Source organism: Canis aureus, chromosome 1 (genome assembly GCF_053574225.1).
Source record: "Canis aureus isolate CA01 chromosome 1, VMU_Caureus_v.1.0, whole genome shotgun sequence".
In the NCBI taxonomy this organism is placed as follows: domain Eukaryota; kingdom Metazoa; phylum Chordata; class Mammalia; order Carnivora; family Canidae; genus Canis; species Canis aureus.
The window spans coordinates 5,400,902-5,415,910 of NC_135611.1; the positions used below are offsets into that span (position 1 = coordinate 5,400,902).

At 35.6% G+C, this 15,009-nt stretch overlaps 1 protein-coding gene across 12 annotated transcripts in view; it reads right to left on the reverse strand.

The window, feature by feature from the left end:
• Positions 1-15,009, reverse strand: part of C1H18orf63 (chromosome 1 C18orf63 homolog) — a 33,123-nt gene that overhangs the window by 12,281 nt on the left and 5,833 nt on the right. For 3 of the 12 annotated variants that reach the window (XM_077880200.1, XM_077880074.1, XM_077879946.1), the window contains exons 4-11: positions 13,694-13,750; positions 11,201-11,312; positions 10,565-10,606; positions 9,000-9,076; positions 7,193-7,288; positions 2,386-2,495; positions 1,457-1,553; positions 1,259-1,344 (exon numbers count right to left, since the gene is read on the reverse strand). In XM_077880200.1, the coding sequence (XP_077736326.1) occupies positions 1,259-1,344; positions 1,457-1,553; positions 2,386-2,495; positions 7,193-7,288; positions 9,000-9,076; positions 10,565-10,606; positions 11,201-11,312; positions 13,694-13,750 (677 nt within the window). The remainder of the gene's footprint in view (positions 1-1,258; positions 1,345-1,456; positions 1,554-2,385; positions 2,496-7,192; positions 7,289-8,999; positions 9,077-10,564; positions 10,607-11,200; positions 11,313-13,693; positions 13,751-15,009) is intronic. The other 9 variants (XM_077880495.1, XM_077880338.1, XM_077880012.1 and 6 more) reach the window with 8 other exon arrangements.

Below are 15,009 nucleotides of genomic sequence, written 5' to 3' on the forward strand. Positions count from 1 at the left end.
CTGCTGAGTGCAGAGCCTGACACAGGGCTTGATCTCATGACACAGATCTGAACCGAAACCAGGAGTCGGACACTTAACCGACTACTCTACCCAGGAGCCCCAAGAGATAGCAATGTCTATGGAATTAAAAAAGTATTACAATATTAACTGTTAAAAAGACACACATAACTAAATCCTATTTCATATATTGCTTATTTCATATTTTCCAAAGCTAAAAGTATGTTTTATCACAGGGTCTTAATTCATTCTATTTTAACACTCAGTATCAATACTGCTCATTGTGTTGTTATTACAGATCTTTCTATATAGACTGGCAGACTAAGATATTATGAAAATGATTTATAAGAAAGATACTATGACCTTAAGAGGTTACAAAAATAAGTGTTTATAGAAAACAATAAAGAGGTTGCATCTCCAAAAGCTGTAAAAATTCAGTACAAAGAAACAACACACAGTGTATTCAAGCTCCAAAAGCAATTCTTTGAGAAGAGCAGTTGCTTCTTTCTGATGAAAAATACTCTTGACGACTTGGAATAATAATGTCTTTGCCTCTAATGAAAGGGAGTATTTAATCCCTGTCAACATCAATTTTATATTAAGTTTTGGGTTAGGAAGTGTAAAATGCAGAAAGAGAACATTATGGCTCTTCTTCCAATTTGAAACTCCAGCAGGTCATAATACAGAGACTGGAATGTGAAATCAATACTGATTACAATTGAAGAGTTTCACCTGAATACTTTAAATTATTATTAAATTATTTAAAATAATGTTAAGACAGATATTTTCTTAAAGCATTGGGGAGCATTAAGTGCAAGTCAGATCCTCTAAATTTTGCCTGTAAAATTAAATAATCTTCCAAAGAGAAAAATCTTTGTTAAAGACTAATTCTTTTAATTTTACCCTTTCAATAATATCCAAAATACCACTGGAGGGAGCCCTTGGCTAAGGAGAATCATAGGACTATTTTACTGTCTACTAGAAATCCTGTAAACATTTTTCTATCTAAAGTTCCTTTTGTTACCTAAATTGTTGCAATAGAACTTAAAATAAAAAATATCATCAAGTTCTTTCTCAAATAAAAATAGAAAAATTCTAAGGAAAACAAAAAATATTCAGGCGCGGAGGGGGGGAGTAGAAGGGAACAGTTTCATTCAGACATAGATAAGGTTGAAAATGATGACAACACTAGAGCCAGGAGTAAGGATGGATCATGAAGCTGGCAGGGGGCTTCTGTTATAAGTAGTGTGTAAAAGGATACGTGAAGATTCTTTCTCCTATCATTTTGAAGTAGATGCTGCAGTAAATTTTAGTATTTCCACAATCTTCTGGAAGTTTATAGCCATACTAAAAATTAGGAACAAAGATGAAGTTCTTTTGAGAGAAAGCTAAACTAAGATTAAATTATATGAAGCAAAATTAAATAGTTCCTACCATAATACACATTTCTATTTCTTACCAAGTCATCCCAGTGCATCCGGAAATCTTCATATGAGTGAAAAGGACAGTCAGGGGGTGTGGTGTGAAGAATACTTATTATTTGTCCCCTTTTCATACTAAGAAAAATAGGAGTTGATAAAGTATTATGAGCCAGTGTTTGGATATAATTTAACTATGTAATTTAATTTAAAAAATACTCAAAAAGATTTAGCAGCCTTCTTTACATAATAAACTAATCATTTGCTACTAGTTCCAAGTACACCATTGTATTAAATCAGAACCAGAATTGTTAGAAAAAACTAAATTGAATTAATGTAAACAATGTGCCAGTTATAAACAACAACAACAACAAAAAACGTTTATTAAGTGTTGCCACACAGAAGTATGCCTGGTAACTGTCAGATTTTAGGGAAAAGTCTGTTAAGTATTAAATGAATCAGAGTCAAATCTATGTTCCCTATCTACCTCTTCCCTGCTTTGATGATTAAATTATTATGTATATTCTGTTAGTTAATTAAAGTTCTTTTTCCTAAGCAGGTTAAAATTTCAGCCCAATAGTCCTATTTATATTAATAACAAGCCATTTTCCCCTAAAGACAGTGCAAACTTAAAACAGCTCCCATCAAATGATAAAGAATCATTAATTATATGTAGCGTTTATAAGGTTTTACTGATATTACTATAATAGTTGTAATTTCATAATTAGATATCTGGAAATTTTAGTTTTGTAAAAACTATATTTAATGAAAATATAAGGGTATAATAAAATTGTTTTAGTAATTTAATACAGGAAATTGATGGCTTCTGTATGACCTTTAAGTTACAAATCACGTTCAAAAATTCAGTTTCAAAAATTCCTTTATACTTTTGTACACACTGATGCTGAAGCAAAATGAGAGAACTACTATATCTTGGACCTACCTCAGATGCTACAAACTGAAATCTCACCTTGGCAAAACGTAGCACCAGTTGTTTAAAATTGAATGTCCTTCAATGACAGCATTGTTGTTAGTATCAAAATCCTTTATAATACTCTGGGAAATACCAAATTCTCTTAGCTTTAAATAGAAATAAGATTTAATGCATAACTCCTCAAAAGAATTTGTCAAACAAGAAGAAACACATACACAATTACAGAGTAATTTTAAAGGCTTAGTTTAAGTTGGAGGTGCATAATACTTTACATAATGTATTTGATGTTTCAGCTCTTCCTACTTCTCTCTATACAACATATCAAGTATTTCATGCCTTCTCTCATTTTCCAACCCCAAACCTCTATCTTCTACTTATTTCAACTGGCTTTCAATTTTTTAATTATGTTAATTTATAGGAAGTTGAATTCCTTCTAAAGCAAGGTATTTACATTTTGTAAGAATAGTATCTTAATTTTTTTTTTTAAAAACTAGAGAATGAGTTAGGGAGTTGTCCCTCTAGTTTGTCTTCGGGAATGATTGCAGAGAGCTGATACTCTCATGTATCCCTTTTCTATCTTCTGGAATGCTTTTCCTCTGGTCCTCAGGTGACCTATCCACAGGGTATTTAAGCTGATAGTTTACCAATCCTTTTCTACTTACAGTTTCCTCACTCTGTGGGGCATTTTAATACAGAGTCAAAGATAAGGAGGACAAGTCAAAGATAAGTCCTAAGAGGACACTGTTAGGATGAGAAAGAATGGTTCATAAATCCTCATCCTCCTTTTAACCTATCATCATACAGCTTTTGGAAAATAATATTCTAACTTCATTCTCTACTGCTTTTCAATAAATTCCAGCTAAGCTGGCCAATTTTTCTTTTTACTGCCTAGACAAATCATTAGCATTTTATTTTATTTTTTTAAAGATTTTATTTATTTATTCATGAAAGACGCACAGAGAGAGAGGCAGAGATACAGGCAGAGGGAGAAGCAGGCTCCATGCAGGGATCCTGACGTGGGACTCGATCCAGGGTATCCAGGATCAGGTCCTGGGCTGAAGGTGGTGTTAAACCGCTGAGCCACCCGGGCTGCCCAGCATTTTAATAATATACTTGCCCTTACTCTGATATATCTGAATTCTACCAGTAAGAAAGAGCCTTATAGGCCTAGAGCTAGAACCATCTCCTCTACATTCAGTGACAGATCTTTCTCTGAAATCTTACAGCATTTATTAAGACTAATGGAAATGAGGCAGCACAGCAGAAAAACATAAATGCAAAAATATAAAGATAAGAACTGCTGGTTATGTTGTGAGGTAAGAGAACAAAGACAGTAAGAATGAATAAGGATTCATATTGTCCTGTACACTGGAGGATAAATCTTGCCCTGTGACATACTGTGCTTAAAAGCTAAATGGTCTAATCTGTGACCTAAGAAAAGGATGCTCAGTGCTGGGATGGCTATGAATGTCAGGAAAGACTGACTGCAGGTGAATAAATATATTATTTGAGAGAAAACAACCAAAGATTGAATTCAGAGAGGGTAGGTTTTATGTCCAACTGTTCAAAAGTTTATGAGTTCTCTTATACACCCACTTACATAGCTTTAGTTTATATCCTTCTGGCTATTTTCAACACTATTCAGAGACTAAAGCAAATTGCTGCAGAGATCTCCATGGTACCAGCCCTTAAAGTCTATATCAGCTTTTCTCAACCTGGGTATTTCTGAAGACTGGCTATTCAAGTGTTCACGATACGCCTCCAAGAGACAGTTAACCTCTTACATTTATTTAATAAATACTTAAAATGTGTCCTTTTCTGAATAGACCTGCACTAACAGGGTACTCAGGAAATATCACTTCTTCCTTATAATGCCAAGCTAAAGGAATTTGGATTTTATTTGCTCCAGGCAATGTTGAGATACTAGAGAACAAAAATAAGACAAAACCTAGACTCTCAAAGAGATGACAAAACTTAATAGGAACAGAAACATGTATGAAACTAATTTTTACAAGAGTCAGAACATGAAAATTGCCGAATCAAAAATTTAGGTAAAGTGAGATTTAGAGGAGCTGATATCAATTATAATTTAGGGAATCAACTACAGAACACTTCTGAAAGAAATTGAGGAAGACACAAAGAGATGGAAAAATATTCCATTGGATTGGAAGAATTAATATTGTGAAAATGTCAATGCTACCCAGGGCAATTTACGCATTTAATGCAATTCCTATCAAAATACCAAAATATCAAAATGGACTTTTCTTCAGAGAGTTGGAACAAATTATCTTAAGATTTGTGTGGAATCAGAAAAGACCCCGAATAGCCAGGGGAATATTAAAAAAGAAAACCATAGCTGGGGGCATCACGATGCCAGATTTCGGGTTGTACTACAAAGCTGTGGTCATCAAGACAGTATGGTACTGGCACAAAAATAGATACATAGATCAATGGAACAGAATAGAGAATCCAGAAGTGGACCCTCAACTTTATGGTCAACTAATATTGAACAAAGCAGGAAAGACTATCCACTAGAAAAAAGACAGTCTCTTCAATAAATGGTGCTGGGAAAATTGGTCATCCACATGCAGAAGAATGAAACTAGACCATTATCTTACACCATACACAAAGATAAACTCAAAATGGATGAAAGATCTAAATGTGATACAAGATTCCATCAAAATCCTAGAGAAGAACACAGGCAACACCCTTTTTGAACTCGGCCACAGTAACTTCTTGCAAGATACCTCCACGAAGGCAAAAGAAACAAAAGCAAAAATGAACTATTGGGACTTCATCAAGATAAGAAGCTTTTGCACAGCAAAGGATACAGTCAACAAAACTCAAAGACAACCTACAGAATGGGAGAAGATATTTGCAAATGACCTATCAGATAAAGGGCTAGTTTCCAAGATCTATAAAGAACTTATTAAACTCAACACCAAAGAAACAAACAATCCAATCATGAAATGGGCAAAAGACATGAAGAGAAATCTCACAGAGGAAGACATAGACATGGCCAACAAGCACATGAGAAAATGCTCACTTGCCATCAGGGAAATACAAATCAAAACCACAATGAGATACCCCCTCACACCAGTGAGAATGGGGAAAATTAACAAGGCAGGAAACCACAAATGTTGGAGAGGATGCGGAGAAAGGGGAACCCTCTTGCACTGTTGGTGGGAATGTGAACTGGTGCAGCCACTCTGGAAAACTGTGTGGAGGTTCCTCAAAGAGTTAAAAATAGATCTGCCCTACGACCCAGCAATTGCACTGCTGGGGATTTACCCCAAAGATACAGATGCAGTGAAACGCCGGGACACCTGCACCCCGATGTTTCTAGCAGCAATGTCCACAATAGCCAAACTGTGGAAGGAGCCTTGGTGTCCATCGAAAGATAAATGGATAAAGAAGATGTGGTCTATGTGTACAATGGAATATTACTCAGCCATCAGAAACGACAAATACCCACCATTTGCTTCGACATGGATGGAACTGGAGGGTATTATGCTGAGTGAAATAAGTCAATCGGAGAAGTACAAACATTATACAGTCTCACTCATTTGGGGGAATATAAAAAATACTGAAAGGGAATAAAGGGGAAAGGAGAAAAAATGAGTGGGAAAGATCTGAGAGGAAGACAGAACATGAGAGACTCGGGGATCCCTGGGTGGCGCAGTGGTTTAGCGCCTGCCTTTGGCCCAGGGCGCGATCCTGGAGACCCGGGATCGAATCCCACGTTGGGCTCCCGATGCATGGAGCCTGCTTCTCCCTCTGCCTATGTCTCTGCCTCTCTCTCTCTCTCTGTGTGTGACTATCATAAATAAATAAAATTAAACAAAACAAAACAAAACATGAGAGACTCCTAACTCTGGGAAACGAACAAGGGGTGGTGGAAAGGGCGTGGGGGGGGTGGGGGTGACTGGATGACGGGCACTGAGGGGGGCACTTGATAGGATGAGCACTGGGTGTTATGCTATATGTTGGCAAGTTGAACTCCAATAAAAAATAAATAAAAAAACATAAAATAAATGAACAGAAAAAGTGTGTATTGAGCATATAATGTTGAGCAGAAGAGAGGGGTGCATCTTCCCCATTTCTGATGTTCGCTTCCATGCTGAGAAAGTTCTAATACATATTCCTGATGTCTCTCTGCCCTTCCATTCATTCCTCCCTAGGCAGATCAGGTGACTTATCTGGTTGGTAAAACTGGGACAGTTCCTTTCCCTTCCTCTTGGGAACTGGTCTGTTGGCACGAAGTAGTACACTGAATTGTCATACTGGGAATCGTGCCTGAACTCTTAAGAGAGCCTGGGGGTTTATTACTCCCACAGGTAGGCAGGGAATCTACCTAATTCTAGGGTTCAGATAGGCCACATTCTCTAATAACTTTTTTTCTAACAATGAACAGGATGACCATTTATCTCTTAAAATAATAAAATGGGAGACTAAACTTGAACATTCCTTAGGCAGACAAAACCAGCCAAGCCACATAAATAAAACCTAATCTAGCTCATTCTGTAACACAAATGAAATTTAACTTCAATTACTTCTTGTAAATGCGTCTAAAAATCATAAAACTTATATTGTTTTCCAAAATGGAGTAAGATAATCGCTTTTAACTAATCCCCTGTCATTTGGAAAACCCCATTACTATAACCAATCATTATAAAGATAAAATAGCTCCCACGTATTCATTACATAAGCTGTCCTGCAACAACACCCTTCTGAGTTTCATAACACTGTTGGTTTGAAGACTCTTGGTTCACAGACTATTCTTCTATGTACAATAAACTCCAAAAATACAATTTTAATTGATCTGATTTTATTTTTAACATACCCTCCAGTTTATGTATGTTGGGCCAGTATCCCAGTAGGTTAGTTTCCCTTTCATTCTCAGAAGTATCCATTTGGGATCATAAATTATGTTCTCATCCTAGTAATAAAGATGGTATTCTCATCTCTATAGGCCTTATTCTTTGTCAGTCTCTGATTCAAAACTATATACATAAAACACAAGTATCATCTGTAGAAAATTCAAAGGGCAGTAAGACATGATGTTAGTCCTTAAGAAGCTTATTATAAATTTGGCATATAAAAATGAGTATAGGGATCCCTGGGTGGCGCAGCGGTTTAGCGCCTGCCTTTGGCCCAGGGCGCGATCCTGGAGACCCGGGATCGAATCCCACGTTGGGCTCCCGGTGCATGGAGCCTGCTTCTCTCTCTGCCTCTCTCTCTCTCTCTCTCTCTCTGTGACTATCGTAAGTAAATAAAAATTAAAAAAAAATATAAAAATGAGTATAATTCTGTATGTACAAATAAGTGAGCACGATGTAGAACAGAATGAAAGTTTAAAAGAGGCTAGGAGGTCACACTGGCCCCAAGCCTTGCAAAGGTTCCTCATCAGTACAAGACAGTCATGTCATCCTGCCCATTCCATTTACTGTTATGCAGGTCAGTTTCCCTACTGGCTCACACAATTCTTGAGGGCCAGAAAGTAGATCCTATTTATTTTTAACTTGCCTATTGCCTCAACACAGTAGAAATCAAAAAACTAAGGAGAAATCAAAAAGTTAAGGAGAAGTATGAATGGAGTTAGCATTGGATCTGGCCCTTAAAGGATAGGCAGGATGTATAGCTAATGGGAGGATCACTTTAGGCAAAGGAGGAATCATCTGTCTCAACATGGACACTACTGATACTTTGGGCTGGATAATCTTGTGTTGGGGTGGAGGTAGGGTTGCTGTCCCATGCACTGTAGGATTTTTTTAGCAGCATCCCTAGCCTAAAACCACTAAATACCAGTAGCAACACACCCATTCCCCTTTGTCATAACCAAACTTCTCTGTAGACATTACCAAATGGCTCATGTGGAACAAAATAATTCATTTTCTTCTCCACCCTCCTCTACTGAGAACCACTGCCACAGAAGAAGGAAAATAATATTTGAGTTACTATTAATGTATAAGTTTCCATGCTGGATGCTATGAGAATTAGTAAAATAAAAGACCTATTCTACTAAGAAGGGAAAAAGTATTAATGTATATTGTTTTTTACAAATATAAAAAATGCTACCAGAATGCTAATGAAGGGATATTATACGTAGTATGAGCTGAAACAGTCTTTTTAATATTTGGAGGTGAAAGAAGAGGCAGAAGAGGTGAATGCTGAAGCACAGTAGGGTTGTGGAGAGTCTCTACCGTCATCTAAAAAGATTTCTGAGCAAGAGAATACTACGATTAAAGCTGTGTCAGAGGCGCCTGGGTGGCTCAGTCGGATAAGCATCTGCCTTCGGCTCAGGTCATGATCTCAGGGTCCTGGGATTGAGCCCTGCATCAGGCTCCCTGCTCAGTGGGGAGTCTGCTTCTCCCTCTCCCTCTGCCCTTCACCCCTGCTTGTGTTCTCTCTCTCAAATAAATAAAATATTTAAAATAATTTAAAAATCTGTATTAGACTAACGGAATATTTTCTTTGAGTAAACAGATTTAAAACAGTATCAATATGTCAAGCATTTAATAATATGGATTTTGGTAATAAAACCCTTCTTATCACTCTTCTTGTTAAAAATTAAAGCCTACTAGCATGTTGCTAATAAAGCATACAGTAAGTATAATAAAGTTAATTACAGAAATCAAAATATATGGTACCTCAGGTGGTGGCAATCTGATTGTGTAAGCTTCTATACTTAGACAAACTTGAGTTTCAGTTACATTGATGTCTAATACTGAAAATAAAATATTTAACTGTGATTTTCTGGAATTATTATTTTATTTTATTAAAATTTAGTAACAAAAAATAGCTTTAACTTAAATTTATTCACATTAGAAGCTCAATTAAGAATATGTACTCTTTTCCATTCATGGTAAAAATCCAAAAAAAATCACAATATTTGAGAGTCTGCAGATGAGCCAGAGGTTTGGAACAACACAGATATATGGACATGTATGTGTTGGTGGGAGGCATCACAGGGCAAGGCTATAATAAGAATGAGACATCCCACAGTTGAGAGAAAAATTCAACAAGCAACTTTTAGAAGCCTGATTTCTATTACATATGAAAAATGGAGACTGTTTTCTTATATCAGGAGAGGTGCCATGCCAAGCTCCTAACTCCATAGTCTTTTCATGAAGACCCATCAATATACCAGCAGATATAATACGGATCTCATAAAGCCCCAAGGCTTCTACCTTGCATTCACATAATTAGAATCACTTACATAAGTCAGAAAGTGGTTATCTTGGGAAAGGGTAATACTTGGAAGAAAGCATGAGGGGATCCCTGGGGGTACTGGTAATGTTCTGTTTCTTGATTTGAGAAATAGTTATGAGAATATGTTTAGTCTGTGAAAATTCAATGAGCTATACATTTATAATTTGCAAGGTCTGCTATAGAATATTACATTTGGTAAAACTAAAAGAAAATTTCTAACACAAGAGTGAGGAATTTTGCTCTTCTAAACCTTATCTTTAACATCTGACAGTATAGTGTCTTGACAGTTCGGGTATGAAACTGAATTTCTGTAATGAAACTATTTGTTCAGACCTAGAGCACAATGACTGCCACTGTCGAACTTAAACATAACATTAGGGCAAAGAGTGCAAACAGGCTTCAGCCTGAAAGTCAACTCAAATCAAATAGTTGTGGAGTAAAGGTGCTAGCTCAGGATTTAAGGCTATGCCCAAATTGCGGTGAAAACTCTACCGTCTGCTATCTGTGGACTACTGTTTATGAACAGGTCTACTTGCAAAAAAGGCCATGCTTATCAATGAAAGAATCAGACCACTCTATAAACTGTGTATTTTAGATCTCTGTCTCTTTAAACAATCTTTTTTTTCTCTCTTTTAAGGAAAAGAGGAATTATGTTCTCATAAGAAATATATCTTTTACTTAGAACAGTACTAAAGAATTTTCAATGATATGACTCTGTAAAGTATACAGTGCCTGAAAATTTAACTTCAGAGTGGTAATTGTAATTAAGTAGAGAAATTAAAAATATAGATTTTATTCCAATTAAGAAAAGTAAATTTTTTCTCTAATAATTAAGAACATATATTGTGACCCAGAGAGGATGTACTGGGTCAAATTGTGATTATAATAATACCTGATTAAATTCTGATAATCATCAATATTGTAACAACCCAACATTCCATAACATTTTAATGACTATAACCATATTAACGTTTTATCTAATGACATATGCATTTTTACTTACCAACAGCACTTTGCTTTCCCATTTGAGAAAGAAATTCTCTTCCTTAAAAAATTCATAGGGTATGCCATATTATTATAACTTATAAACCATGGTTAATAAATAAAACTTTTTAATGTTTACTTATCAAAGCAAAGGAAAATACTTTAAAATGTAGTTTTACACAAAGGAATATCTAAAGACAATTCAGAAAAAATATATGACCACTCAGAAAGTATCTTTTCAATTAAAAAGACAGAAATACCCAATTCTTCCTTCTAATATTTATTTCCTGGCATAAAAAATACTTATAAAATGGTCAGACCTCAATACAAAATCCAGAATAGCCTTTTGGTTCCAACAATTGTTGGTAATTTGTATTTATTTTATTATAATGCTCCATAGCTTATATTTATTCCTTCTTAAACATCAAGTATTACATAATTTAAAAAAATTCTTTGAAGAAACATCAGGAGGCCTCTGGATATTATCCTAAGTAAAAGATGACATGATGTTACGGACTTGCCTGAGAAGGCTTAATTGGGACTATGCTTTAAAAACTATTCCCTAAAAATAATATATCTTGAAATTTAAAACAGATGCCTAGAATAGAAGTAATCTAGTTTAGAAACCTCCAATGACTGAAAGAGATGAAGTCACCTTGCACCAAGAGATGGCCAGTTTTATTCCAGGCTGGAGCAAGTCTAGACATGAGTGAATATGAAAGGCAATTTTGAAGAATTACAGGAATTACTCTTTGTGGAGCCTCTACCTAAACATATTAAAGAATAAAACATAGGAAAATTTACAGCAATTGGTATATTTCTATAAACTCAAAGAAAATGTGTTTAGATCACCATCCAAAAAACTGGGCTATTTTGGATATGAGTTATAGTCATCACTACAGCTAATCCTATCTGATTCTAAAGTTAAAGAAGCATTCAAACGTATTTGCTCTGAAGCCATGAAGACTATCATGTCGCAATAGCCAAATTCTCCCTCCTTATCCTGGACCAATAAGCCTAAATACTTAGAGCTCCTGTGCCAGGTCCCTACACTATACTTTGAATTCTGCTCTGCACAGAGGAAACCAGCCCAGAGCTGTATTAGAATTTTCATTGTTGTTTACTCTAATTCTACATCAGAAAACAAATACTTTCATGGGCACACATGAGACGAGCAGACTATCTCTACCTGTAGCGAATTTTTAAAAATCAAGACTTTTACTTCTGACTAAGAAGAAGTAATACAATCCAGATTTACCCTCCCACTTGAGGTAACTAAAAAACTGAGCAAGTTACAGGAAACAATGGTTTCCAAGACACTGGACATCCAGCAACAAAGAGGAGCAATCCTTAAGAGGAAATCTACAATTACCGCCAGCATGTTGATTAAAGAGCAGTTTCTAGGCTGTGGTGCAGTGAGGAGGAACCCTGGAAGAGCCAGTGGCTATCTTACATGAGGAGACAGCTGAGAGCTCAGGAGGCCAAGGGAGCTAGTTTTGGGGGCAAAGTATTAGAGGGGACAGAGCTGCACAGAGAGCAAACTCTTATGACCAGCAGAGTCCCGTTTGAGTCATCAGCTGAGCATGGATTAGCACGTGCATGTAAGGAAAATATCCAGGCTAGGGGAAAAAAACCAAGGTTTTCTTCTATACAAACATCCTCACAAATACAGTACAAAAAAGAAAATGCTGCCACTGCCACTCTTAGCCAGACATGTAGGAAAATGAGAGGATCAAGGAGAATTGTTTCCCAATATTATTCACCCCCCATTTTTGTACCATTTTGGTTCCTGGTGAATTTTCCCAGGATACAAGTAACCAAACTGTTGGCAATGAAGACTAAATCCATTCAATTTGTTTCGTAGATATTTTAATTCAGGATATTATCAATAGGACTTCAAGCAGCAGGATGAAGCCAACCTGCGACACTAATCTCAAACATGAACACAGGGTTTCAGGGCTAAACTGCTGAACAAATCCCAATAACTACCAGGATCTTCCTTAGAAAGACAAATGTCATTCTCCTTGATTCTGTATTGACTTTCTTCTTGGACTGAAGCATTAACCCAGATACAGAAGAATGTTATCAGCATATATTTAGTTTTGGCATACAAGGAGAACTGTAGGGCAATTCTGTCATCCATAACCATCCTGACCTGGATGCCATTCAGGCCAAAGATGGCGCCACTGACCACTGCAGCTAAAGTCTGGGCCAAATTTTTATCACGTTTTGATATAACAGGTAGATAGAAAATAAGGATAAAGTAGCTTAACAATACCATCAACCACTGTGACCCAATTAACATTCATAGACTACTTGACACAAAAGTAGAATACACATTGTTTATAAGTAGACCAGGGATATTTAACAAGGAAGACCATAAAACAAATTTCAATAAATTAAAAAAAGGTTCAAGTTATACAAAACATGTTCCCTAGCCACAATTATAATAGAAAACAATAATAGAAGGATCCCTGGAAAATCTGAATATGTGAAAACTACATAACACACTTATACTAACCCATAGTTCAAAGGGGAATTAGAAAGCATTTTGAGCTGAGGAAAATCAAAACAAAACAAATACTTAGGAGGAAATTAATAATAATGACCAAAATGAAAAGCAATGAGATACAAAATAATACCTACCAAACCAAAAGCTTATTTTTTGTAATCAATAAACTTGCTAAACCTCTAGCAAGACTGATTAGGGAGAAAAAAACAAAACAGTCACAACATGACGGATATCAGGAATGACAAGTGACATGATTATAAATTCTACAGCAAAGGAAATTAAAAGGAGTATTATAAGTAACTTTATGTCAACCTATTTAACAAGTAGATGAAATGGACACATCCCTTGAAAGAGATAATTTGAATAGTTCTATTATCTATTAAAGACATTGAAATTGTAGTCAAAAACCTTCCCATAAGGAAAATGTCAGGCCCAGATAATTTAATTAGTGAATTTTACCAAGTATTTATGTAAGAAATAAAAATTCTGTACTAACCCCAGAAACTAAAAAGGTGGACTCTTTTACATGCAAAGCATTAACTTATGAGAAAGATATTTTTTGTTTGCTGACAAAAGAAGTTGAATACAAAGTCACTATAAATAGTATTTGGAATTATTATTCTTTTAAAAACTTACTTTAGCTCCACATTTTTCAATATAGGCATTAAGTTTTCCAGCTTTATAAAATGGTATCTGTAACAACAAAACAACAAAAAGCCACAATTATAAAAATTACTTAACACAAATATATTACTAAACAATGCAATACATAAAGAATTTAAACATTATCCAGAAGCAGACTCATTGTCAGGTTGTCATCCTAATGGCTTCTATGCTTTGGAGAAGCAAGTGATAATCATTCTCTCTCTAAAATAGAATCTATGGGTATGTTCTCAAAGTGAGGAAAAGCCTTTCTGAGAGTGACATGAACCTAGAAAAGGAAAAGGCTAATAAATTTCATATGATATCTAACAACTTTCTTAGTAAACAGTACCTTCCTAGGCATAAGAAAAATGGACACAAATCCAGAGAATATTCAAAAGGCCAAGGTGCTACAATTAATCAGTGACAGAAACAGAAATCAGAGATATTTTTAACCCAACAGACTGGCAGATATGTAAAGGGAGCTGGTAACTGGTATTTATGAGGATGTGGAAATACAGATTATCTCAACATGCTATTAAAATGCCATCTAGTATATATAAGCTTTTCAGAGAGTGATTTAGCATTACCTAGATTATAGTTTAAAATGTACTGCAATCTCACTTCTAGGAATTTAACCCATAGAAACTATTAAATAAAAGTGATATAATTGCAATGAAGCTTTCCGAAGCGTTATAGTAGTACAACTAGAAACTCAGATGTGCACTAGAAAATATTAACTAATTATACACCCATACAATGAAATATTTCACAGCCTTAACAATGAATAAGATATATGTATTGGCATAGAACATTCAGGAGAGGCTGTTCAAGGGGAAATTAAAGGCAAGTTTCAAAATAGTATGTAAAAAAATCCCATTTCCTACTTTAAATATTTTCAAAAAAACTTATAGTATGTAATATCTTTGTAAGAAAACAAAACATTTCTAGATGGCTACTTTCCTTTTTTTATTCTTTTTTTTTTAATTCTTGCTAAGATTAGGATGCTTGAATTTATAAGAACTGTGAAACAATGACCACCTTGTTCCAAAAGAGGTAGTGGTGTTTACTTGTCCATCAACAGCTTATCTTATTTATTTATTTTTTAAAGATTTTATTTATTTATTCATGACAGACACAGAGAAAGAGAGAGAGGCAGAGACACAGGCAGACAGAGAAGCAGGCTCCATGCAGGGAGCCTGATGTGGGACTCGATCCCAGGTCTCCAGGATCACACCCCGGGCCAAAGGTGGTGCCAAACCGCTGGGCCATCAGGGCTGCCCAGCTTATTTTATTTAATAGCAGTAATG